This window comes from Scaptodrosophila lebanonensis, unplaced genomic scaffold (genome assembly GCF_003285725.1).
Source record: "Scaptodrosophila lebanonensis strain 11010-0011.00,11010-0021.00 unplaced genomic scaffold, SlebRS2 tig00000061-arrow-pilon, whole genome shotgun sequence".
Classification (NCBI taxonomy): Eukaryota; Metazoa; Arthropoda; class Insecta; order Diptera; family Drosophilidae; genus Scaptodrosophila; species Scaptodrosophila lebanonensis.
Window position 1 is genome coordinate 8593693 of NW_022060554.1, and position 25443 is coordinate 8619135.

The window sequence follows — 25443 nt, forward strand, 5'->3', positions numbered from 1 at the left end:
AGTAAACGATACAGCTCTCTAGTGGAACACACTGTTCAGCAATGATGACTGATGAAAAGATCGATATAGAGGCTAAATCCAGTTTATATCACAGGAGCATCTCATTCACGTGAAGAGTCACTCACTCATTTATATAATATGCACATACATTAACCAATTCTTAGGTGGAAGTAATTGGAATAATTAGTTAACCCCAAAACATTAAATATTCTCATTAGCTATTGGCTATTATTATAGCTAAACTTTTTAAAAAACCCTAAATATATTGAGCCATTATGAATGAAACACACACATAAGTACATATGTGCATATATAAAGTATATTATTTTTATCACAGAAAAATAAAAACTGCAACCTGCTAAAAACGCATAGACACATACATATGTATGTATGTATATACATATAGTACATGCATGAATGTACATACATGTATGAACATATTTATACAGAGGATAACTATCAAATACTTTTAAACAACTAAATTATCAACAGAGTAAAAATGTGGCACTTGCTTGCACTTGTTTTGAATTGTTAATTGTATCAGCAACCACGGTAAAACATGTTTTTTTAACAAAACATGTTTGTGTCACTGTCACAATATGAAACAAACGTGTAAAAAAGTATGGTAGCAAGGGACATTTTGGAAGACCGCTTGGTGACTGTAGGTCAGGGCTTTTATAAAAAGCAAAAATGCACACTTCAACTACAAAGCATAAATTTTAATTTCTTCACTTATTTATTTACACATGTATCTGATTTAATATTAAACAGGTAGCATCGCAACAATTTTCACCATAAAATCAGTGTATTTAATTTATATGGTCACAGTTTATTGGGGCTTATGCATATGTATGTAGATACATAGATAGGTTTACATATGCATGAATATGTATGAATTTATCACTATTGTTTACAGATCTGCTTCTTGACTTAAAGTTGCCAATCACACAACTACAAAAATATGAATATCGATACTTATCGATAGTTTTCTTATCCCAGTTGCACGATCGTATGGTGCTGCCATATGATACTGCAGTTTACATACGGTCAAATAAAAATGCGCAACTTTAACACAAACTCATCATTTTTATCACTGCTTTCCTTATCGTCTTGTACACTTTGACACAAATCAACCGTGCTCTGGTCGGTACTACAATTTTCTCGCCCGGTAGAGTATAAAACATCAAACGAGTTTGGTTTCTTTATGCGTCATGCAAGTGTGTGTGTAAATTCACACACATACATTTATACACAATCATATACAAACAACATTTTTTATGCATCTGTACATGCACACATACTAATATGTATTGGTTTAATTCGACGCTTGTTACACGGATTAGCTTCAATTTTCTTTTTTCTATATCTATTTTTACACATCTTAGGTTTAGTTCTACTTATGTATGGGTTTCCGTAAACTTGTGCAATTTATAAATTGATCTTTTTGATTCATTAAATCAGACCGAAAAACGAGCACAACACACACACACACCTACATACATACATATGTATTCTTAAATGTATGTAAGCAATCACTTTAAGCACTAACGCCTGTACGATACATAAATTCAGGCGTAACATGGATATTTTAAAGACATTCTTATTTATTTATGTGTTGGCTTAGGCACATACTTTTATTTCTGCCGACGCCGCCCATTCATTAAATTGGAACACGCACGACGATACGTCCTCACTTCTTGAATTGCGAAACTAGTCTGAAATGTTGAGATACTTTGCTTCGAATACAGATACAGCGCAAGCCAGCACCAACCACAACAACTGTTGTAGCTCATACAAGCTCGAAGCGAACAGAGCTCGAAATCAAACTTGATGTAACATTGCCCGTTGGGCACCATGGGAACTTAGTACAGTTTTAGAACAGTTGTAAGAACAGAAGAAGTACATCAATATGGATCAACTAGTTGGTCCAACAATCCATGCCCTGCAACTACATTTTAATATTGGGTTAAATGATTATTTATATTTGTGTATATGTATATAGTATTACACTATTAGCGCCGAACCTAAAACCACCCTCTGCTTGATGTTGTTGCTTAGTCTAATACTGTGAAACAAATATTTTTAGCTCATGTTTTCCGATAGGATAACGCACTATTTCCCCTTTCCAGAGGGGTAGATGTCTTGGATATCCGATTTAAAAAATCCTCTTATTTATTTTCTCTTTGAAGTAGATTGCTATCCAGTAAAGTATACCCATTTTCTTAATATAAGGGTGGGTGTAAGTCTGTGTTAGGAAATTGATTTTCCTGGTCACAGGACAAAGTACTGTTTTTATTCAGATACATTCCCAATATCAATATACTGGGTGGTGGATGTCTGTGATTGGAAATGTGCATGCTCTTTTAAGTGGAAAAAAAACGGTCAATTGCAGTTTTATAAGGACTTTTAGCTCAGATAAGCTACCACGAACTATGTATATACATATAATAAATTTCTTTTGAATTTTATAGCAAACAAATTCTCAACTGTATATACTTTTATTACGAACATGCTTCTTTTCTTGTGCTGTTGGATTTTTCTGACTCAAATGATTAACTTTCTATATGATAACATGTAAGTAACTTGAATGCTGTAGATGCAAGTTAGACCAGGAGTCGGCATACGCTATGTACATACATATGTACGTCCGCTAGCCGTCTAGAAAAATGTAAATTAACTAATTTGCATTTTCAACCTTAGCAATTCGTACTTTTTTATTTCTTATTATTCTTCTGTTTTTTGTAGACCAACATTGTCTTAGACGCATTCACCTTTTCTTTTATTGTGGTAGGTGCATTTCGAAGAATCTCAGCAACTCCAATTATTAGCAACTCCAGTATTTGTGTAATTCCGTAATAACTTTTGTGAGACCGATTTGGGTAAAATTTCAAACAGAATTAGATCATTTTAAATGAGTAAATGTGGACAGTATTGAATTCTCTTGCGAGGAGAGGGGGAGATAAAAAAATATATGTATATGTATATATTATGTTGCCTAGGGTCTATGAGCGTCTACATACCAACTGTTTCCGAAATCCAGTCGTTCATCCTGACGGACGCACATGTTGAGACCGAATCGTCTCGTCATCCTGATGAAGAATATATGTACATACATATGTATATACTTCATGGGGTCTGATATGCTTCCTTCTCCCTGTTACTTACTTTGCACAAGCATAATATACCCATTTTACGCCACGGGTAGAGGCTATAAAAATATATTCCATTTAAAATTAATACAAAACAAATAATATATAAAACCAATGCAATCACTGTTAATGTATTTTTTCAAGCAAAAATAAATACTCCCGACAGAGTACGGCCAGAAAAGAAAATTTCAATGATTTACCTTATGGAGTCTGCCTCCCCTCCTACTGGGGTTAACCACTAACCATACAACCTTTTGTTGGTTTAACATTCGCTTAACTCTTTGGGTTTAGCGTGTAAGAATTATATTCAGCATTTAACAAAATAAGTGCCGATCAACCAATCTTAGGAAAGTATTTATTGGTATGTACGAATGCATGCACTGATTTTAAATTAAACAACAAATGGGATTCCACGTTGTTGGTAACACTGTTCCTATTATTTTATCACATTTATAAATATACTTGTGACTTTAAAATAGTAACGATAGCTACAAACGAATAAAGACATTTCTCTCATCTCTACGGCCCTGTGTTTTTTCATAAATTTCCATGTGGGATTGTATTTGTAATCCCACAAAACATTAAAAAAGGTTCTAAGGATGATTGAAATAAACAAAACTGCAATTGGCATTGCAGCTGGAGTGGCTGGGACTCTGTTCATAGGTTATTGCATTTATTTTGACAAAAAACGCCGCAATGATCCCGACTACAAGAAGAAAGTCCGCGAGCGTAAGTGTACAAGTGTGAGAAATGATGATCGGAGATATAGTATTTGAAATTTTAGGTCGTCGGCGCAATCGCAAGTCAGGTGCAGCGAAGCCGGGAATGCCAAACTTGAATGACCACGAAGCAATTGAGAAGTAAGAAGTGTTGATGTTTTTTCAAGTTACATAATAATATAGTACACGTGCCGCTTTGGAAGTGTCCGCGCCTCCCATTGTACATACATAATATGTACACACAAATGTAATCGAAATGCGTACATTCAGTGAATCAGAATTAGTCTACCGACTGCACAGTCCGATATTCTCACGTTTAACTTGATGTACTCATTTCGCCTCGATTCATTCAAGGAATCAACAATGTCCTTCGATTCTCGCATGAGTAACAGCTTTTCGATTTTCCACGACATTCTGGTTGTCCGAAACCTTTAAATTTGTTTATAAATTGCAGCCACATCAATTTGAACTCGCAATTTTGCAATGTCTGTCTGCCTCTTCGTATTATTATTCTTCTCTTAGTAGTCAAACAACTTCGGCGCTCCGAAGATTACATATATATTGTTGACTCTAAATTAATAACAGAAAACGAAACTTGCTCTTATACTTATATCCAATGACAATTAGGTTCTAAGTAAATTGTTATAAACAGTGGCAAATGCAATAGAATACAATATTAATCCGTAAACATTTTCAGGTATTTCCTTCAGGAAATTCAATTGGGCGAAACGTTGATAGCTCGTGGTGATTTTGAAACCGGTGTTGAGCATTTGGCTAATGCAATTGTTGTCTGCGGTCAACCAGCTCGCCTGCTGCAGGTTCTTCAGTCATCGCTTCCGGCACAAGTTTTTGCAATGTTAATTGTTAAGATGCAAGAATTCGGAAACCGTGCTGCGGAGTCGAATGAGGGCCTAGGGATACGTTCAGGACAAGCTGATAACTCGACAAACATTTTGGAGGCAAATTCTGGATCGGCGATTATCGACGACCTTGAATAATATGCGATCATTACTACATAAAATACACACAATTGCCGAAAATAATGGCAAAGTAGAAATTAAGGGCTTCATATAGTAGTTTTCTAAAATTCGCTGCATATTATACTATGTATTTTAATTTCTGAATGTTCCCAATACATAAAGATAAAATTTATGCATAAACATGTTATAAATATTTTTTAACTCCCAACGGCTCATGCCGCAGTTCAAAATAAATGAAATAAAATACATATGAATGTATATATGAACCAAAAACTAATCTATGCAGCTTATGTTTATATTTAAGCGCTTTTAATATACCATGATTTGTGCAGCCTATGTTCAGGCCACTTGTTGAATTTTATGATCCTTTTTAAAGATCTTGCTCTTAGCAAGCAAAATTGTAGTAATTAATAAATGTCGGAAACAAAGCGAGCTTAAAAACTACTGGTAGTGATAGCATTCAAATTATTAGTATTTAGTATTTTCATGAAACATTTTTTGGTGACATACTCTAAACAAAAAACGGTCTCACTACTATCTGTTTCGATAAAGTGACAGAATAACAAGAGTTTTAATTTTATTAGTTTTATTAACAAAGTTCCTTTTAATCATGCCAAGCAAATTGGACAGCCTGTACCGTCGAATGCTTATAACTAGGTTTTTTGAAAGAGGATGGGGAAAGCCAGAGAACCTACGTAGGTAAGGGAATACCAGTGGTGGCGGTGGTGGCTCGACCCAAATGTTTACATAACAAGCCAGTGCATATGGCTTTTCTGCATATTTCTCTTGAATAAAGTATTTCAACTATGTGTGAATGTGTCGAGCCCGGAGGAGGATTCAACATTAAGAGATGACTCGATCTAATTCATCTAGACAGAGAAGAGGAGTTAACGTCATCAAATCGGTGGAGGATTCCTCACACAATTAGTTAGTTTAAAACTCCAATTTTTTACTTCAGAATTTATTCATTTCAAATTGTTAAGTAGGAATCTAGGTTCATGGGTATTTATTAAATATATCAAATTTGTACCACGATTATTCTTCAATTTAAATTCAACTGATTTCAATCCGGACAAAGAACCATCAACATATGTTTATAAATTATAATCTTTGCATATTTTGCTAATTCGGTTTCATCAATATGAATACGTTTATTTTTAGAGTATTTCAGTTTAGAAAAATTATTTCCCGCCGAGAAACGTGCTTTAAACTGGTTCCACGTGACTACCCCGTGGAAATTATAAAAAAAGAAACATTCTCAGATAGCACTTTAATAGAAGGAAAATTTATAACACCGTTAGAGTTACATTTGCCAGGAGTCGTACCGAAAGCATCTAAACATGCATATTTTCAATTAATTATACCCAATAAGTGGGTCAATGAAAAGTATAAACCGATCTGCATACATTTGGCTGGAACTGGAGATCATGTGCGTATACAAATTGAATACTACAATCGAGAGTGATCTATTATGATTTACCTCAACAACATACTGTATGTATAAACAAAAGGCCGCGTCTTCTAATGTCAAGCTTGGAACAAAATGCTGAATTTCTGTATATTAGTATAGTTTAGTCTATGACGGATTGTATTCCTGTCGACATGGTTCAAAATTAATCATCAATATTGTCCGGGTTTTTAATTATCAATACAGTTTCAAGAGTTGGTTTTTGTTCACGCAAAAGTTACAAGGAAGTATGTGTAGTTAAATATTAATAAATTATCTTTTTCGATTCTGGGGTATTTCCTATTCGAACACTTTCGACTGTTTCGCTCAAAACGGTTTACAAGTTCTTACATTTATTTTCTACAATTATATTTCAGTTCTTTTGGAGAAGGCGAAACTTTATCGCAAAACCTTTGCTGAAAGATGCTAATATTGGATCCATCATTTTGGAAAACCCATTCTATGGGCTAAGGAAACCGGATGATCAAACGTAATACGACATATTTAATTTCCTTTTTTCGCAATATAACTAATTTAACATCCATATATTTAATATTTATCCCATCATTGTTTAATATTACAATTTCAGGCGATCTAACCTACACAATGTGTCTGATATATTTGTTATGGGTGGTTGCCTAATCCTGGAATGTCTTGTTCTCCTCCATTGGTGTGAAAGAAATGGATTCGGACCTTTAGGAGTAACTGGATTGTCAATGGGAGGTCATGTATGTATAACACACAAGGAATATAATTACATAAAAATAATTATCTTTGTCTTCCTATTATTCAGATGGCTTCTTTAGCCGCAACTAACTGGCCCAAACCAATTGTCCTCGTTCCGTGCTTGTCATGGTCTACAGCATCTGCTGTTTTTACTACTGTAAGTGAATATAATACCATTAGGATCAAAAATAATTTCAGTCTAAGCAATGGATATAATCTTAAGACAAGAGGCCAATCTTATGCGTGATCAATCCGACTTGTACTTGTAGATCTGAAGAAAAATATCAGCAGCTGTGAGTTACGATGGGTATCCCTTCAAAACGTCGGCCAAATTAATTAAATTAATGATAATTGCGTTATATACAAATGTATCTATTTAATCCCACATTTGTATATATGTCTATCTTTCAGGGAGTGATGAGTCAGTCGATCAACTGGGACATGCTGGAAATGCAATATTATTCTGATGGCCAATATCGAGAGCGCCTCTCAAAAATGGTTACTGTTATCGATGACGCTTTTGAAGCTGGACAAAAGTTTATAAAAAATTTTAATCAGTCGCTTCACGAATTAAAAGAGGACATAAATGATACAAGAAAAATTCAAGAGTTAGGTGATGTTGGCGATAAGTACGAATCAGAAAATAATCCATCACCAACTGAAAGCAACTCCATTTTTCTTTCAAAATCTATGCAAAATATTAAAATGGACGCCTCGACGAATATAACACTACCGCTAAAAGGTCAAGATAGTAGTAAAATAAAAATAAAATCCGATTTAAGCCCCCCACAACCAATTAGATCTAATCAGCAAGACGCATCACATCACACATCCACCTCAACCTTGACCAAACTAATGCAATTTATATTGCCAATGACTGCACAAAACAATAAAGAAAAAATTGATATAACGAAAACGAATTGGTGGGAAAGAGAAGCCCTACAATTTATGCGAGGCATGATGGACGAATGCACCCATTTGAAAAACTTTTCTGTGCCTTTTGATACAAGTTTAATCATAGCTGTATGTGCAAAAGATGATGCATACGTTCCAAGGGATGGCTGTTCGAGTCTAGAAGACATATGGCCTGGAGCTGAAGTACGGTACCTTGATGCTGGCCATGTGAGCGCGTATGTTTTGCATCAAAAACTGTTTAGGTAGTGCGGACCTCCTTTCTTTTTAAAATAACCGTGTAAATATTCAAAACAATTTTTACTTACAGATCATGTATTATAGAAGCTTTTGAAAGAGCCAAAAAGAACTATGGAAGCGATATTGGTGAAGATTTAAAATGCGAAATGACATATCAGGAATTAATAAACAAATATGCTAAAACAGCTTAATTAAGGAGATAGAATCAAATTGGTAACAAGTGAAAAATAATAGACCTAGCATTGCTATGTACAAAACATTAAACAATATGTGCTATATGTAAATGTGAAATAATATACATATTATAGTCTTTCGAATTTAGGTGATTTGAAAAGTGCAAGCTCATTTAAATAGAGCAACACTCTGCTCCATGAACTAATTAATATGACTTTGTAAGTACAACATAAACTCGATTTCGTTACCGAATACAAGCAATGTAGGCCTAACGCTCTTTTTTTTAAATATTTTCTTTGCATAATTTGAACTTGACATTTTATATTTCCTACCTGCTTAATCAATAACAATAACTGTGCTTATTAAATAATAATTTTGTCTCAATTATAATTATCATTTGTTATAAATTTATTTAAAAAAATACGTTTCTTTTGTAAATTTCATAAATAAATTAATCGATTACAATAAGCGATTACGATTATTATGAGAATATAAGAGCTGTGACTTGTGTAAAAGTAGCGACTTTATAAATACATATATCTCATCGCTAAACACTTCGCTGGTGGTGCAAGTAGTAAGTGTAGTGTTTTACTTTTGTTTAACTATTGTTTGTGATTGACTAAAATTGTTATTATACAATTAAGACAGTGAATTGACGGCAGAAAAGCCCACTAACCGTTCATCTATAATTGAACTCTATATTCAAGCAGGCATTTGCCAACGCAAATATATTGTACGTATAGGCGAGTCATATGTGAATGTACTTACACAAGCAAGATTATATATGTACATACATACATATTTATATACATATGTAGGTATCTGAAACATATATACAAAATGTAGATGAATTACCATAACTAATATATTTTAAAGCAAAATACAAATAAAAATGGATGTGTATATGTATATAATTAAACCGTTTATGAGATGTCAACTTATCTGAAAATGAGTATAAGTACATATGCATATATGAACATACATATAATACTTGTAGTTAACAAGTAAGAGTGATGACAACATAATAATTTTATTGTCTCAATTTTCGTAAGTTTTAGACTGCCAACCCGTTCTGCCCTATTTACTTTCAGTACATAAATCTTCGACTAGTTATACTTTACGGTAAACAATTCCATCGCGAAAGTGCAATACATTTTGTATAAACGTGCTCACAGGCAGGCATAATTTATCGGATTTATGTATGAATATTTATTTGATAAAACTGTCAGATGGTTTCCAACATAATTAAGTGATTGGCGTTGCAGTTGGAAGTGCAGTGCGATTATCATACAACCGTGTGAATATGCATTAGATACGTATGTATGTATATATACATATGTACATGTACATACTTAGTTACATATGTATATACGTATCACTTCCGGCTTTTTCTGTATGCACAACTCAATTTCGAGAATGGTGATTGGATTGATTTGGTATGAAATCAACCTATTCCACCTATGAAAACGCGTTTAATTTGCATCAGTTTTAGCAATTGTGTTTTTAACATATTATTTGAGTGTAACGGAACGTTGTGCATTTTTCATTTACGGCTGTTATCTGCCCAATACTCGAGCGAACACTGGGACTAATAAGAAAGAACCATATCCCCTTGACTATTTAAGTTTCTTATAGCCACCCTGTATTGTTGGGGTGATTCGAAAGCGAAATAAACTCTGTTTTTGGAGTTGAATCATCACTGCATGAACATGCGCATTACCTAGTCTTCTTCTTCCTTTCTATCGATTACAAGTAGAAGGAAAAATTGTAGCTGCCAGTTAAATTAAGTTAAAATGATTGTTTCAAAAGCCATTAAGAATTACAGAATGTAAATAAAAAGTTTAAATATATGCGTCAATTTTGTTTGACTTAATTGTCGATTTGGAAAAGAGCTTATTTTATAATTTAAAATTATGTCCGTTGCTTATTTGCAGCCAGAAAATTGAAAAAATCGGCAAAATGACGCAAATGTCACAAGATGAAATAATTTTCAACACAAAAACAGTTTTGCAAGGCTTGGAAGCTTTGCGCGTAGAACATGTCTCATTAATGAACGGAATTGCCGAAGTTCAAAAAGATAATGAAAAATCCGACATACTGAGAAAAAACATCGAGAACATCGAACTAGGACTGAGCGAAGCTCAAGTTATGATGGCTCTCACATCGCACTTACAAAATATTGAAGCCGAAAAGCAAAAACTTAAGACACAAGTGCGCCGACTTCATCAGGAAAACGCATGGCTTCGTGATGAACTGGCCAATACTCAACAAAAGTTTCAAGCATCTGAACAATTGGTTGCACAGTTGGAAGAAGAAAAGAAACATCTCGAATTTATGGCATCCGTGAAAAAGTATGACGATAATCAGGATCAGGATGATTCTTGCGAAAAGCCACGCGCTGATCCGGTTGTCGAACTATTTCCGGATGAAGAGAATGATGATAGAAACAATATGTCTCCAACCCCTCCAAGCCAATTTGCAAATCAAACATCTGGCTACGAAATTCCAGCACGCTTACGCACACTTCACAATCTAGTGATTCAATATGCTTCACAAGGAAGGTACTGTACTATTTTTTATCCCATTTACCGAAGTATATTCAAATAACTATGTAAATCATTCGCATGTCAAATAACTTTTTTTATACTACATCCAAAAATATTCACAAATTTATCGGGAATACTGTTTATTTTAAAAATACTCTCATCTAAATTATTAATTAATGCACCTTACAAACTGAAAAAAAAAATGTAACTTACCTATTTTTTTCTTAATTAAAAAAATAAATATGGATTTTTTGTGCCCATAAGCCAGATATGAATGCTTTATATTTTCAGATATGAGGTAGCCGTGCCTCTTTGTAAGCAAGCTCTGGAGGACCTTGAGAAGACAAGTGGTCATGACCATCCCGACGTTGCAACTATGCTAAATATTTTGGCACTGGTTTATCGTGACCAAGTAAGAGATAATCTTATGAAAATACAAAAATATTTATTAACTTTATTATTTATTAATTTTGTTCAGAATAAATATAAGGAGGCTGCAAACTTGCTTAATGACGCTTTGTCTATTCGTGGAAAAACGCTCGGAGAGAATCATCCAGCAGTGGCAGCTACTTTAAATAATTTGGCTGTACTGTATGGTAAGCGTGGCAAATACAAGGATGCTGAACCATTGTGTAAGCGTGCTTTGGAAATCCGTGAAAAGGTTCTTGGCAAAGATCATCCCGACGTTGCAAAGCAGCTTAATAATCTAGCTTTGCTTTGCCAAAACCAAGGAAAATATGACGAAGTTGAAAAATATTATCAGAGAGCTCTCGATATCTACGAATCTAAACTTGGGCCCGATGATCCAAATGTAGCCAAAACAAAAAATAATTTGGCTAGTTGCTATCTGAAGCAAGGAAAATATTCGGAAGCTGAAATCCTGTACAAGCAAGTCTTGACTAGAGCACATGAGAGGGAATTCGGAGCTATTGACAGTAAAAATAAACCTATTTGGCAGGTAAAATGCAATTAGATTATAACGATTTAAATCATTTATGATACAAATGTTTGTACGTATGAGTGCATCAATACGAAAAATGATGCTGGAACATACTGAAATAATAAAGTATTTCAAAAAAATGTTACTTTTAGGTGGCTGAAGAACGGGAAGAACACAAATACGATAATCGGGAGAACACACCATATGGCGAATATGGAGGGTGGCACAAAGCTGCTAAAGTTGATTCTCCCACTGTTACAACAACTTTGAAAAATCTTGGTGCCCTTTATAGGCGACAGGGTATGTTCGAAGCTGCTGAAACCCTAGAGGACTGTGCAATGCGTAGCAAAAAGGAAGCCTACGATTTAGCAAAGCAAACTAAAGTGGCACAACTTCTCACAACGAGTGAGAAACGACGCTCTAAGCATTTGAAAGACGACATGGAGTTCTCTGATGAGGTAAGAGTTCCGTAGATTATTTTTTATCGGGACGCTTCTTCCAACAGTTATATTTATGCATAATTAACTGGCATATGTCTGGAAATAAAAATTTTCGATCTATTTTTTTGTATCGTTGCAGAAAAATATTAAGCCTTAAACCAGTCTGTTGGATACGGTTGAAATAATACTTGTGCTCTTGATAAGCTAACTCAAACATACATTTTATTTATTCATTCCTTAATATAATTAAGTTTCTCAATTTTATGTGAAGAAATACTAAAGGTTTTGTACTTTGTTATTTCTAAAAACAAAAAAATCATATAATGCTTTCGTATAATAAACCAAATATAAACATGTGTAAAACACTGGCATGTACACTTTTTAGATTTAGTGATATTATAGTATAGGTACATACATATATGATCTGCAGGGCGTGGCGAATCGAAATTGTTCGTCAATTACTACTACTATAGTTCTACAACTTTCTTCCCGATACAGATATAATACGGATAATGTACGGACTTTACGCGTTCGTGCTCATTTTGTAACTAAAGGAAATCGTTTATTTTTTGTAAAATCCAGATGGAGGCGTGGTATTAAGTTTTAGAGCTAGATTCACCAACCTTGGTACGCATATTCTCCTAAGTACTGGACAAGATGAATTTATGTTGTTTTGAGATGCCTCTCCATTTTCCCGCAATGACATTTTTTTTATTATTAGCAACGTTTTATCTTAAAAGTTAATTGTTTAATGAAGTCGTGTTTTTGTTGTGATTCAAAAACGAAGTGGACGAGTAAAATTATTAAAACGATTTTTATTTACTGCCATTTTGCGGATCTCCGGTATTGACATTGTATTTAAAGCTATTTTCATACGCTCCTGAAATATAAACTTCGTGATGTTCAGTTGCATAATTTGTATTTTATTTACGAACCCAAAACAATATGATGTAAAATATAAAAACCACCAATAATGTAGGTTTTAGACAGGTACTTGCGGGTGGGTACATATTGGGGTTAACGTAGAGTTGTTTATGTTTATGTTTCCAACATACATATGCGTATAAACTTTAAAAAACAAGTTAACTACTTAAAATGTGCAATGTTCTTTTCTTTGAATAGCATTTTAATACTCTGTGGTTTGGTAATGCTCCCTGCGGAATGCTGACAGCTTAAATCGTTGTGTTTGAAGTGCTTGTTCCAGTTGTAATACCTTTACGTGTATTTCCATTTCCATGGTTTTAATTTGGGATGGTGTCAGTTTACAAAATTCAACATCCGTCGCTTGCTCCAATTGGACGTTGCAATCTTTGACGGTGGCAACGACAGTACCAGTTGCCTTAGTTACGCTCCTAGACGCATCAGTTAAATCGGTTAGACTTTTACTTTCGCCGTTCGCTTTCACTTTACTCGCAATAACTAATTGGGCAGTGCAAGCAGCAATTTCCTGGGCAGCGACTATTAGCTCAAAGTTTTGTCCAGATTCGCTTACAACAGCATTATTGGCTGCTTTAACTAGATAATTTGCAGCTTTTGCAACACTTTTAGATGCAGAAATCAAGCCTTCGGACCATTGACTATTTCGTTTATAGAACTCGTTCACAGTAGCGTTTCCTGTATAAAGATAGAAATGTTATTTTAAAAATTGTACTGAATGATTGTTTCAGGATAATTTCCTTACTACCTTTTCGAGACGAAATTATTTCTTGCTGAAGAATACGCGATTTCACAATTAGAACTTTTATGCATTCCATCAATGTAGTACAGGCGTCTAAGATCTTCTCATTAACTTCCAACTTTATTCCGTTGTGCTTTTTGCGAGCACTTGACAGTAGCTCCATAATTTGGCTTGCAGCTGCTTCTATAGCAACATCCATTTCCTTTAGCTCAATCTGGACCAATTTGTCCAGATCAACTTTATTGTCGTAAGTGTCCAATAATTCTTGAACCAATTTCTTAAGAGTGTTCAAATTTATTTTTATTTCATTTACAATTTCATCAGTTTGTTGATTTGTTTTCTCATTTTGCAGATTTTGAAAAAGTCGCAAGAATTGCGTGCAAATTGATCTTATTTGGCTGAAAATATCTGTGGACAAAAGTGATTAATACAAATTTATAATCACAAAAATGCTGTTGTGCTTGACACTTACTTTGTCCTTTTTCAATTTCTGTAGTTGATTTGTATATTAAATCGCATTGATCATACAGTTTTACAAAGGTGTATCCCAAATTAATGATATCTTTTATTTTGTATATGGAAAGGGCGGCCGACGCTTGGGATGAAGATACCGTTTTATCAAGTAAAGATTCCGTTTCCAGAATTATTTTCGGAATTACTTCCAGTGGTTGCTGTGTGGAATCCTGAAGTTTGGAAGCGCATATCTCTTCAATAGTTTTAATAATTAGTTGCCTGAGCTCTTGAGTATCCTCGAGACATTTTTTATTGGAGTCTTTCAGCACATTAGCTTCCTTAATTACATTGTTTAGCTCCCCCTTATGTATATGGACTTGCTTCTCTAGGTCTAAATATTTTTGTCCAGTCTCTTCTTTTTCTTGATGAAGGGATGTTATACGTTGCTTTAGTTCCTAATACCATATAATAATATATACAAAAGTAAATTTAGAAGGAGTGAATACTGATGCTTACCTCAGAAGACTGCTCACTTTGCATTAATTTGTTTTGTAATTCTTCCAAATTTGAACGTAAATTGTGGCAATCATTTTGATACATTTTTTCATTTTCTTCAAATGTTACTGAACGGGTTTTCGCCTCTTTTTCATAGTGAGCCAAATTTTTTTGAATTTCTTCGTCCTTAGCTTTGATTATGTCTTCCGCTTGGGTTAGTTTCTCCACAGTGGTCTGAAGCTGTGATTTATGATTTTCAAGTTCAATTTCCTTCGCCTTTAGTTGTTGAACAGTAGAATGTAAAGAAATATTTTCTTCATCCTTCTTTTGTATAGTTTCTTCAAAATTTGTCCTCAAGTCTTTTTGAAGTGACTCAAATTTAATAAAGTGTTCACTTTGCTCATCAATTCTTTTTAAAAGATTTGAGTTATTCTCTGTCAACTCATCAATGTGTCCTTTGAGCTCTGACATGTCATGGTTAAGTGACTTAATCTCCAACATCAATTCTGAATTGGTTTGTTTTTCTTTAGTTAACCTTTTTGATGAATCGCTTTGCTGTGTTTTGAATATTTTTGTGAATATATTAAAAACTGTTTAAGCAATAAATTACATTGAATCTCACCTGCCGTAACAAATTAATATGCTCATCTCGGATTTGAGTATACATTGTTTTTAGTTTGTCAAACTTTTCAGCAGATAGTTTTAACTTTTCTTCATCCTCCAAAACCTTTTCTGTAAAAAAGTATTTCAGTCCGAAATTTGAAGTTCACAAATAAAATAGTTTTTATAGTACGAATCATTCACTTACGATTTAATGTAGGGGTATTTGATAATTGCAGTTCCAGTTCATCTTTTGCCAACCGCATACTCGAACACATTTCGTTCGTCGATGCGAGTTCGTTACTTAAAGCCGTGTTATTTCTCTGAAGTTCAGATATATCACGGCTATAATTTACTTCAAGCTCGTCATATTTTGTTTTAAAAATATCTAGTTTACTTTTAAGCTGTTCTATAATTTCTTCTTTATCACTTATAATATTTTCCAACGTTTCCACACGTTGAACTACAATTCCATCCAGTTCAGAGGAATTATCAAAGTTAGTATTTACAAGATCATCGACGATTGGCTCTGGTTGCACAACTAAAACTGGTGCTACATAAGTTTGGATAGTATGGGATCTAAAGTTTGGACACTCCGGCAATAATGGAACTTTGATCAGATCTGCAAAATATTGCAGTGGCCGAACATTTTCATAAAAACACTTCAACTTAACAAATATATCATTGAATCTATCTCGATGACCATTTAACACATCTTTAGGCAATACATCATGCAGCTTAAACATTAGTCGCACACTTATATCATAAAGTGCGTTGGAATCCTGTATAAGGCAAATCAATGGAGCCAATCTGCATTGTCCTTGCTGCGTCATGGAGGACATCCGATACGTATTAATAGAAGAAAATATTGTCAATTGTAGTGCAATTATATCATCCAAGTAGTCAAAAATCTCTACACACAGCTGGAAGCTAAAACAATGCTGTGAAAAAGGTTCATAATATCAAATATAAAAATATTATCTCACTGAAAATTGATGTCTCCTTCTGCAACTTTTTCGATGTCGGCGAATGCAATCAGTAATGATCCAGGATACATACGATTCTTTTCATGAAAGCTCAATTTAGTAACGAGGAGCTTGGTATATGCTTTTATACAATATCCAATATCGTCTTGTAAATGACCCCAAAGTTTGCCTATCTCCAGAATCATTGTTTTTTGGCTTTGGGAACATTGCAACGAACAATACATTTTATCAAATATTTATATAAATAAAAAAGGGAACAGCTTGTATTCGCACCTTTGGGAATGTTGCAACGCACATGGATGTGCTTCCCTTAAGACTTTGTGCAGTAAGTGACAAAATTTCCATGCCGTGAATCTACTCTCCATAAGGGGTTGGCGGGACACTACCCTCCAAAATGATTTAGCTTCTTTCGCTTTGTGGATCATAATGATGACAGATCGTGCATGCTTCGTTTTTAATGGAGCTTCGATTCCATTCAAAGCCTTATTTACACTGATAGTCTGTAAAACAATGTAATTGCATTATTGTTTATTTGGTTAGCGTACAATGCGTACCCGCATTGTTACCGTTAACATACACACGTACATATGTATGTATGTACCCAAGCGGCTGCATACTGACCTACATATACTCACTCATACATATGATACTATGTATTTATACATACATATGTATACCTGTGCATCTGTAGGTGCGTAGATTTTATTCATATGTACATATGTATATATGTATGTACACTCGTGTGCATTTTTACAGTTTACTAATACTGGGGACTTGTCACCGGCATATATACATACATATATGTACATACATATGTATGTATGACTAAGAATTAAATGTTTATAAATCCGAAGCGCTTGAGGTAGGCTAATATTAAATGCTACGAACGCATGGACGAGTTATTTATTTATGAGCTTGCATATAAGAATACATATCCATATATATATACATATATATACATATCTGTACATATGTTGTATGTTTGTGGCTACATACCAAATTATAGAAGTCCTTTTCGCTATTTGTTGACATTGTGAAGTTTATAATATGGAGCTTCGGTGTCTAAGTGTACCAAATATGATTCACACACTGAACAAGAAATGGGTATTTTCATATATAACTATCTTATCAACAAAGTTGTATACAATTCATACTGCGAATACATATGTATATAATGCATGTACATAAGTTGATTCATACAATATTAAACATATTTCACACATACTTTAACACGCATTCGATAAGTGCACGATATATTAAGCGATGGTAGCATTGTCACGAGTAGATAAAATCACTAGTCACTAGTTTCAAAATATTTAAAATTAACTGTTTGGTACACTGAAAGAAAAAAGTAGGGAAATTGTCAGAGAAATGCATTTTTTAAAATCAAAATTTTATACCTATTTCAGGTGTGTTACTGTTAGTTTTCGACTCGAAACACGGTTTTATTTCAATAGACAATTCGCAGATTTATGGATTAACACATGGAAAACATTTGACATTAATAAAGTTGAATGAGAATGAATTGTATGAATTGATTTGATTATTCTGATTATTATTAATAATAATTGAGCCCGTTTTCCCCACAATTTCGGTGGTTTGTATGGACACCACAGAAAGGGTAGTGAAAAGTTGATAAACAAAATCAAATATTCAACAGCAATCCGGAATTCCCCTAATGGTTATTTTCGCCAAACATTATAAAATATATCCAAATGAATGCCGCAATACAAGAAAGATTTAGAAGGCTTTTTAATATATGCCAAATATAATTAATTGCTGTTTTACACACCGCCTAAAACATACACATATGCATGTACATAACTGGCCCGACACACTTCTCACGTCTAAAGAACTAACTAAACTAACTAACTAACAAAATTGTAAGTATGTTTATAATAACCCTCAAAATAGGTATATACTACCTTCAGTGAAACTTTACTTAAGCACAAATATTCACTTTACCAATACACCTAATTCTGTTTTTACACGATAGATTGGTTCCAGACAAATGTGTAAAAAAAATGGATCATATGCAAAAATAGGTGATTGGTTCCTTATTTCTAAATAAATATATATGAAAAATAAAAATTTTATATATGGTTACACGACTTTATTCCATTTAGCACGATTAATTTTTTAAATGATCAATGTCTGCACACGGTTTTTTTACACGACTTAGGCTTAAATTATCGTGTAAAAACAGAATTAGGTGTATGTGGAAGTACATTACTAGAAAATAAGTGACTCAATAGTTTCATTATGGAACAGGCCACTTTAAAGAAATGGATCTAAAATGGATGGATCTAAATTTCATTTGTTTCCCCCATCTTTGCATAAAGTTATGTTTATAATAAATACATTTCCAATTATTAACGCTTTTTACAGGTTATTTTCGATTTCAAAAATGTCCAAATGTTGTGTACTTTTAAGAAAGAACTTTAGGGCTTATGCCCGATTTGAAATTATAGTTTACCTACTAATTCCACTATCTATGCTGCATTTCATATGGTTAAGAAGTAGTCACAATAATGAGAATATGACACATTGCTTTGCCAACCGAAACGGAACACTTGGGGATATCAGAAATCTGAATGCATTGTAGTAAGTATTTCTAATAATTGTTGTGTTTATTAAAAAAAAGTTATAGCTGTTTTCTATTTCTTGGCATTCCAAATTTCTTCTAATTAATATACTGTTATGTTTGTTTGTAGTAATTCTGTGGATGAAGTAGGTGACGAAGGCCCTTTAAAAATGCTCTTGGTATATACAGAAAATAAAAACGATGAAAAATCATTGCTATCGGAATTAAAGCGAATCCTAAAACTGCAACAGGTTATACCTGCGGATAGCGAAGAAAGATTGGCAGACATGCTGAAAGATGGAAATTATTTAGGCGGGATTGTTTCAAAGGGTGAAACATTTACAATACGGTTCCCTAGTGTTCTTCGAACAGCTCCTTTGGATTTGTGGAAAACTTCACAATTGCAAGTGGACTCGGATAAGTCAGACTTGGTTTATGTAAAGGAAGGTTTTTTGCAAGTTATGTACGCCACTATTTTCGCCACTGAACCTATGAAAATTTATATTCCATCCCAACCGTTTAACTCTGACTCAGATTACCAGAACAAATTGCAAAAGATGATCAGAGATCCGCTCAAAGCCGCGCGGGAAAACATATTACCACTTTATTTTAGTACTTTATATATGTATCCGTTTATACGTTTAGTTATGGTAAGTATTAAATGAGCGAGAATTTTGATTTCTACTTTTATATTGAATTAATTATAAGGAAAGGGAAATTAATTATTAATGTTTTATTTTTTTAGCATATGGAAAGAGAAAAAAATTTGCAGCTAAGAGATCTGATGAGTATATCAAGGGCAAGTGCATTCGTTCAATATATTTCTTGGTTTCTGTCATCATTTATTTTACTTGGCTTTATCAATTGGATGACCATTTTCATTTTAAAAGTATGTATTTTAATTCAATTTTTTTATTTTTTAAGTGCGTAGTAGAAATGCTTTTTATACATAACTAATGCCTTTTTTTCTAGGCACCTCTATGCGACAACGGAAACATTCTTAATTGTTCCAGCTTCACGGCCTTGTTTTTATTTTTTACAGTATGGGCAATATCAGGAATATGTTTTTGCTTCTTCACTTATGTATTATTTCAAACTCTGATTCTGGGATGCTTTTTCTTAGCATACTTTTGCCTTATTAGTTACGTGTTGTATTTGTACGTTGATGTAACTTCTTTTCCTCTAAGAGCTTTACTCTCCCTTAACTTTCAATTTGGATTCCTCACTGGTATTAAGCAAATTTTACGTTATGAAGATGTAGATTGTACTGGCTTGCAATGGGAACATTACACCAAGTCTGATCGTACTTCCTTTTTTTTTGGCATCATCCCTATAATGATGATTGTAGGTGCTTTCATATTACTGATGTTGTGTTGTGTATTTGAGGAATGCTGTCCTGGCAGGTACGGAGTCTCGACTTTTAAAAGGCATAGCCGTTTTTCTAAGAATGATTCTATTGCCTATATGAGAGCTAGGACATCTAACATTATAAATCCGGCAGTTGTTCAGACAATTATGTTACGGAAATCTCAGCATAATAAGGTTCCATTAAGGAACTTCTCAATGAATATGTATGATGATCAAATAACCGTTATATTAGGGCTTTCAAATTCGGGAAAATCTGCTGTTATTAATTCAATTTCTGGAAGTATTCCTCCAGACACTGGGTCGGTAAGAATTGACAACAAGGATATGTTTAGTAATAGAAGTAGCACGAGGAAATCGTTGGGACTGTCCCCACAACATGATGCGTTATTTGATTCGTTAACAGTTAGTCAGCATATGGACTTTTTTGCAACACTTAGAAATATTAGAAGGGGTGCTAAATGGCAGGCTATTGAAAGGTATTTGAAAGCTTTGGAGCTCTGGAATTATAGGAATATCAAAAGTAGAAATTTATCACCAGTACACAAAAGATTACTATCAGTTGCTTGCGCCTTTTGTGGGAATCCACGGATTATATTGTTAGATGAGCCAAGTGAGAGAATGGAGCCGTGTGAGCGACGACTACTTTGGAATTTATTGCAAATGGAAAAACAATGTCGAACTATAATAGTTACAACATATCAAATAGAAGAAGCCGATTTCTTAGGAGATCGAATATCGATTCTTTGTGACGGACAATTGATTTTTAATGGAACATCTACATTTCTAAAGAATGTTTATGGATCTGGATATCAGCTGGTATATCATCTAATAATTGTTTTCCGGCTATACACTGTACTTTTTCCTATATTGCAGGTATGTCCCCAAGGTGAAATATGTCAGGAGCCTCAAATAACATTACTAGTTATGAAATATATTCCTGAGACGAGATTATCTCCTGAAAAAATTTATGAAGTGTCCTACAACATACCCCAGGAAAACAACTTAGCTATAGTTCCATTGTTGAAAGAGCTGGAATCAACATCAAATTATCTTAACATGGGAGCCATTGGTATTGGAACTACACCTACATTAGAAAAATTTGTAAATGCCACACTGCCCCAATACAACAACTGCACAGTGAAGTGCGACTATTCATGTAATTTGCCAAAGCCAGATGAATGCTTACTTCGGGGAGGACGGTTACTAATGAACCAATGGAAGGCAATGCTATCTAAGAAGGCGTACCACATGAAGTACAATTGGTTTCTATTTTTTCCTCTGTTCTTCTTATTGCTGTTCTCATTTGCCGCTGCGCACAAATATTTTTTTCCAAAACCAGTGCCACTATCTTATTATAAAGATAACAAACAAGGCAGACTTATATCTCAGAAGCCCTTGAAACTCAATGAAAATCCCTATAAATCTATGTGCAAAATTGCACTGGTAAAGGATGAAGAACAAAAAAGCACAAAAGCCTCGATCTATGAAGAAAAGTACAAATCTTTAAAAGAAATTGGGTGTACTGTAGAGAAAATAAAAAAGGATGACTTTGAGACGAAACAGAAGCTGTTTCAGGAAAAATACATTTTCGCTCTGCAGGTAAAGAACTGTACTAGTCAGTTATATTATAATCCCAAATGGCTGCATTCTGAAGCCGTTGCTGCAGCTATGATTAAATATTTAGCCAACAGGTGAGCTCTTCAATTTTTTAAAATCTTAAACTACTTAACTAATTAATCGTTACGGCATATTTTGAAGCGATTTGAGTTGTTCCGGATATAGCAAAAATATGGAAAACCCTTCGATCAATTTGCGCTTCATCCACCACCCATATGAGGCTGTTCAATATTCGCAATACGCGGCACATCAAGAAATAAGTTGTTTTGAAAGTGGATACCTATACCTTATACTTCTCTGTATAAGCATATTGAGTGGCTTCTTTGCCGCTTTTATTATTAGGGAACGAGTTATTGGCTTCAAGCTTCTTCAGCAAGTCGAAGGTATAAATATGGCCACGTTCTGGTTGGCCCATTTATTATGGGATTGGTTTTGGCTCGAACTATTATCAATGGCTTTGTTGCTCATCATGTTTCTAAGTCTTGGAAAACAATTTGACGACGAATTAGGTAAATTTCCCTAAATTTTCATAGAATCGATCGTATCACTTCACAACATGCCAAGAAGAAAGCATTTCTTATAGCGGTATTTCCATTTGTTTTGAGAATGTCATAATATCGCTAATCCTTTTTTAAGATAAAAAAATGCCCTCTGTATTGTGGTCGAAATGATCGTAAGCACATAAAAAATCCAAATCTAATTTCCTTTTGTTTTCAACTTTATTTGAAGTGGGATATGTGATTGCGTTAACTCTGTTCAATTTAGCGCTATTGACGTTTCTATATATCATAACGTATTTTTTTAATCGTGCAATATTCGCATGGCTTTTACCGACTGCCATGCTCTCTCTCTTGGGTAAGTAATATTAGTTGAAAGTCATATTATTTCTGAATTGGAGATATGCATTTAACCAGTGTTTTTTATTATAAATTCAGTTTCAGTTCAATATTTTCATAAAGAAAAACTAATTTATTCAGACTTATGTACTTTTCCCCTTTCAGGACTGCATAATTGTATGGAAATATTTACAAATCCTATTTTTGTAGACAATGAAAAAAATAGTTTAAAAGTGATTATGCATACCTATATTATTTATAGCCTGTACCCAAAGGGTAAAAGGTTATATTCGTTTTTTTTTTTATCGTGGGACGTATAATTTTGATACGTATTTATAAGGCGATATCTTTTCCAAAGTTCATCTAAGTCACAGGTCGGCATCTAAAGTTGCGTGTGAAAAAGATTTTGGCATTATATGTTCCATTCAGAAACAATATTGGGTTACAACAACATGACTACAAGTATATATATATCTTTCTCAATACTTAACTTATATCTTAATTAAAATGTATTTTAGCAATAGCATTTGTGTTGGTGGCACCGGATATTCCATTCGGTATTTTATACTTGATTCCTACCTATTCGGCCATCGCAGCTTTGCATTCAGTCTGCATTCATGCATCGTCATACAGATTTTGCACAGAAGAGAATTCAAAGAAATACGCGGATTGTAGTAAGCTGTACTAAATGAACACATATTATTAATTAACTTGACCCCCTTCTCACTACATTATTAAATTGTATTCCTTTTTACAGGCTTACATCCACATGTTCCCTGTATATGGCCTGCCCTGCCATACCTCTTGGTACTTCTGTTTTCAACAGTTTTATTCTTTTCCGTGATTTTATTATGTGAACGTGGATCAAACTGCGTATCTGACTCCCGGTAAAAATATTCTAAATATCATTTATTTATTTATTATTATTTTTTTATTATTTACAAAATATGGACAGAATTTTGATAAGTCTTTACATTTGATGAATTTCTATTCTATGTAGAACACGGAACACAATTTGTATTACTTTATTTTCAGGTTTAGAGGTGGAATGATAATTGATGATCATTGCAACATCAGAAATATGACTCGCAATGAGTTGAGAAATCACCCACTTGTCTTAAAAAATGTGAAAACTGATTATGTAAAGGCGCACCATCCAATTAAGGGTGTATCCTTTGGAATGAAGCCGTAAGAGCAAAAATGTATCTTGAAATGTAGTAGCATATTATAAGTTAAGCTATCCAACAGATAATTTCATTTGCATAATCTAGACAGAGCTACGACATTTTTATCCTAAGCCGAAACCAGTGCGCCAAAGACGGCAATTTTAAAATTAACCCATTTAAAATTTTATTTCGTTATGCACTTTTTCCACCAGAATGGATGTCGTTGGACTAGTTGGTGAAAGATCTGGTAAAACAACAATTCACAAAGTGATTGTATCTGAAATGAAAGTATCTGGAGGCGTCGTGTATGTAAAAGGAATTAACGTTCATTCCCATAAACGCAACAAATTTAAGGCTTACAAATATATGGGCTATTGTCCACAATTGAACTATTTTGAGCCTCAGTTCACAGGACGGGAAAACCTAAAAATATTTTGCTTAATAAGGGGCATAAGGCCTTTACAAGTACGAGAAATCAGTGAAGAGCTAGCAGAAAATTTAAATTTTAAGGAACATTTGAATAAGCGATCGAAAAACTACACAGTTAGTGATAAACGGAAACTCAGTATTGCGATAGCCGTAATTGGTACACCACCTCTCATTTTGTTGGATGAGCCGACAGCTGGAGTAGAAATGGCTCACCGATCAGATGTCTTAGACATTCTTAAGGGCGTTAATGAATGTGGGAGTTCTATTTTGCTGTCCTCAAACAACATGGAGGACTTTCAATCCTTGTGCACACGATTAGTTCTACTGAAGCGTGGAAAACTAGTTCGAATCGGACCAGTTGAAAGTTTTAAAGGAAATGCTACTCGCGGCTTAGTGTTGTTGATTAAAATAAGGCCATATACACTTCAAAGAACACGGTAAATATTTGTTATTACATTTTCCTTTCGATATTTGCATATTTTTGGTTTATTGATATCAACAAATGTCGAAGAGAAAATAGTTATTAAACAATTTTGAGTTGTTGAAAGTAAATGAGAATGAGGTTACATTTCCAGTATTATTGGTGATCCATTGATTTTCTATTTCTAGGCTTCAACGGAGTCCAAGCAATGAAGATCAGAGTGTACAGAATATTACGTGGTTTTTATTGACCTATTTTGAAAGGGTGTACTTATTGTAAGAGCAACTTTTGTCGTCCATAATTCTGCATATTCTAACGTGATTATTTTCCTTTTTCTGCTTAGAGAAAAAAATCAACGTGATGTCATCTATTATATTTACAGTACCTCAATTCCACTTGCCAAAGCGTTCGAAATTATAGAAAAGAACCGTGTAAAACTTAATATTTCAGAGTATTTCTTGAGACAAGAGAACATGGAATTGACTTTTGTGACGCAAAATTTTCGAATTCTTAAATAAGAATTATTAATAATACAAG

General features: G+C 33.9%; 8 protein-coding genes across 10 annotated transcripts in view; 6 read left to right on the plus strand and 2 right to left on the minus strand.

The window, feature by feature from the left end:
- The window catches only part of LOC115624960 (fat-like cadherin-related tumor suppressor homolog), a 30082-nt gene extending 28391 nt beyond the window's left edge, over nucleotides 1–1691 (minus strand). Inside the window, exon 1 of the mRNA XM_030519815.1 lies at nucleotides 1633–1691. The gene's annotated coding sequence lies outside the window, so the exon portion shown is untranslated. The remainder of the gene's footprint in view (nucleotides 1–1632) is intronic.
- A 2019-nt stretch (nucleotides 1692–3710) lies between these two features.
- LOC115624766 (mitochondrial import receptor subunit TOM20 homolog) lies at nucleotides 3711–5028 on the plus strand. Its single transcript, XM_030519599.1, has 3 exons — nucleotides 3711–3878; nucleotides 3934–4009; nucleotides 4566–5028. The coding sequence occupies exons 1-3, from the start codon at nucleotides 3749–3751 to the stop codon at nucleotides 4864–4866; spliced, it is 507 nt and encodes a 168-aa protein (XP_030375459.1). The 5' UTR covers nucleotides 3711–3748; the 3' UTR covers nucleotides 4867–5028.
- Nucleotides 5029–5407: 379 nt separating this feature from the next.
- On the plus strand, nucleotides 5408–8494 carry LOC115624690 (protein ABHD18). 3 transcript variants are annotated; one of them, XM_030519496.1, is made up of 7 exons: nucleotides 5408–5547; nucleotides 6010–6277; nucleotides 6673–6785; nucleotides 6885–7023; nucleotides 7089–7178; nucleotides 7433–8178; nucleotides 8244–8494. In XM_030519496.1, the coding sequence occupies exons 1-7, from the start codon at nucleotides 5459–5461 to the stop codon at nucleotides 8362–8364; spliced, it is 1566 nt and encodes a 521-aa protein (XP_030375356.1). In that variant the 5' UTR covers nucleotides 5408–5458; the 3' UTR covers nucleotides 8365–8494. The 3 variants fall into 3 exon arrangements, with proteins under 3 accessions (XP_030375356.1, XP_030375357.1, XP_030375358.1); XM_030519498.1 differs by lacking the exon at nucleotides 6010–6277 and adding an exon at nucleotides 5645–5775 and having other exon boundaries at nucleotides 5452–5547; XM_030519497.1 differs by lacking the exon at nucleotides 6010–6277 and having other exon boundaries at nucleotides 5416–5547.
- A 464-nt stretch (nucleotides 8495–8958) lies between these two features.
- Nucleotides 8959–12644, plus strand: LOC115624673 (kinesin light chain). Its single transcript, XM_030519470.1, has 6 exons — nucleotides 8959–9080; nucleotides 10282–10908; nucleotides 11185–11305; nucleotides 11372–11851; nucleotides 11986–12291; nucleotides 12413–12644. The coding sequence occupies exons 2-6, from the start codon at nucleotides 10307–10309 to the stop codon at nucleotides 12428–12430; spliced, it is 1527 nt and encodes a 508-aa protein (XP_030375330.1). The 5' UTR covers nucleotides 8959–9080; nucleotides 10282–10306; the 3' UTR covers nucleotides 12431–12644.
- Nucleotides 12645–13175: 531 nt separating this feature from the next.
- On the minus strand, nucleotides 13176–17612 carry LOC115624633 (huntingtin-interacting protein 1). Its single transcript, XM_030519392.1, has 9 exons — nucleotides 17482–17612; nucleotides 16759–16985; nucleotides 16486–16680; nucleotides 15708–16429; nucleotides 15522–15631; nucleotides 14921–15454; nucleotides 14424–14859; nucleotides 13958–14359; nucleotides 13176–13887 (listed from the first exon to the last, which is right to left on the minus strand). Exons 1-9 carry the CDS (start codon nucleotides 17515–17517, stop codon nucleotides 13400–13402), a joined length of 3150 nt encoding a protein of 1049 aa, XP_030375252.1. The 5' UTR covers nucleotides 17518–17612; the 3' UTR covers nucleotides 13176–13399.
- A 1449-nt stretch (nucleotides 17613–19061) lies between these two features.
- LOC115624928 (ATP-binding cassette sub-family A member 17-like) lies at nucleotides 19062–22040 on the plus strand. Its single transcript, XM_030519779.1, has 7 exons — nucleotides 19062–19089; nucleotides 19200–19248; nucleotides 19321–19719; nucleotides 19815–19958; nucleotides 20042–21253; nucleotides 21311–22005; nucleotides 22037–22040. The coding sequence occupies exons 2-7, from the start codon at nucleotides 19240–19242 to the stop codon at nucleotides 22038–22040; spliced, it is 2463 nt and encodes an 820-aa protein (XP_030375639.1). The 5' UTR covers nucleotides 19062–19089; nucleotides 19200–19239.
- A 1302-nt stretch (nucleotides 22041–23342) lies between these two features.
- Nucleotides 23343–24082, plus strand: LOC115624929. The gene is made up of 4 exons (XM_030519780.1): nucleotides 23343–23352; nucleotides 23409–23564; nucleotides 23648–23777; nucleotides 23926–24082. Exons 1-4 carry the CDS (start codon nucleotides 23343–23345, stop codon nucleotides 24080–24082), a joined length of 453 nt encoding a protein of 150 aa, XP_030375640.1.
- Nucleotides 24083–24209: 127 nt separating this feature from the next.
- Nucleotides 24210–25426, plus strand: LOC115624773 (ATP-binding cassette sub-family A member 3-like). The gene is made up of 3 exons (XM_030519604.1): nucleotides 24210–24922; nucleotides 25095–25181; nucleotides 25250–25426. Exons 1-3 carry the CDS (start codon nucleotides 24270–24272, stop codon nucleotides 25422–25424), a joined length of 915 nt encoding a protein of 304 aa, XP_030375464.1. The 5' UTR covers nucleotides 24210–24269; the 3' UTR covers nucleotides 25425–25426.
- Nucleotides 25427–25443: the final 17 nt, after the last annotated feature.

Bases quoted from the DNA above. Each gene is read 5' to 3' on its own strand.
- LOC115624766 (XM_030519599.1), top strand. From the start codon at position 3,749: ATGATTGAAATAAACAAAACTGCAATTGGCATTGCAGCTGGAGTGGCT. The intron at 3,879-3,933 runs GTAAGTGTACAA...TTGAAATTTTAG, and splicing joins CAAGAAGAAAGTCCGCGAGC to GTCGTCGGCGCAATCGCAAG. The intron at 4,010-4,565 runs GTAAGAAGTGTT...AAACATTTTCAG, and splicing joins GACCACGAAGCAATTGAGAA to GTATTTCCTTCAGGAAATTC.
- LOC115624690 (XM_030519496.1), top strand. From the start codon at position 5,459: ATGCCAAGCAAATTGGACAGCCTGTACCGTCGAATGCTTATAACTAGG. The intron at 6,786-6,884 runs GTAATACGACAT...TTACAATTTCAG, and splicing joins AGGAAACCGGATGATCAAAC to GCGATCTAACCTACACAATG. The intron at 8,179-8,243 runs GTAGTGCGGACC...TTTTACTTACAG, and splicing joins TTGCATCAAAAACTGTTTAG to ATCATGTATTATAGAAGCTT.
- LOC115624673 (XM_030519470.1), top strand. From the start codon at position 10,307: ATGACGCAAATGTCACAAGATGAAATAATTTTCAACACAAAAACAGTT. The intron at 11,306-11,371 runs GTAAGAGATAAT...AATTTTGTTCAG, and splicing joins CACTGGTTTATCGTGACCAA to AATAAATATAAGGAGGCTGC. The intron at 11,852-11,985 runs GTAAAATGCAAT...TGTTACTTTTAG, and splicing joins AAAATAAACCTATTTGGCAG to GTGGCTGAAGAACGGGAAGA.
- LOC115624633 (XM_030519392.1), bottom strand. From the start codon at position 17,517: ATGTCAACAAATAGCGAAAAGGACTTCTATAATTTG. The intron at 16,986-17,481 runs GTATGTAGCCAC...ATTGTTTTACAG, and splicing joins AAAAGGACTTCTATAATTTG to ACTATCAGTGTAAATAAGGC. The intron at 13,888-13,957 runs GTAGTAAGGAAA...ATCTTTATACAG, and splicing joins AATAATTTCGTCTCGAAAAG to GAAACGCTACTGTGAACGAG.
- LOC115624928 (XM_030519779.1), top strand. The intron at 19,720-19,814 runs GTAAGTATTAAA...TTATTTTTTTAG, and splicing joins CGTTTATACGTTTAGTTATG to CATATGGAAAGAGAAAAAAA. The intron at 21,254-21,310 runs GTATATCATCTA...CCTATATTGCAG, and splicing joins ATGGATCTGGATATCAGCTG to GTATGTCCCCAAGGTGAAAT.
- LOC115624929 (XM_030519780.1), top strand. The intron at 23,565-23,647 runs GTAAGCTGTACT...TCCTTTTTACAG, and splicing joins AAAGAAATACGCGGATTGTA to GCTTACATCCACATGTTCCC. The intron at 23,778-23,925 runs GTAAAAATATTC...CTTTATTTTCAG, and splicing joins AACTGCGTATCTGACTCCCG to GTTTAGAGGTGGAATGATAA.
- LOC115624773 (XM_030519604.1), top strand. From the start codon at position 24,270: ATGGATGTCGTTGGACTAGTTGGTGAAAGATCTGGTAAAACAACAATT. The intron at 24,923-25,094 runs GTAAATATTTGT...TTCTATTTCTAG, and splicing joins TATACACTTCAAAGAACACG to GCTTCAACGGAGTCCAAGCA. The intron at 25,182-25,249 runs GTAAGAGCAACT...TTTTCTGCTTAG, and splicing joins TTTGAAAGGGTGTACTTATT to AGAAAAAAATCAACGTGATG.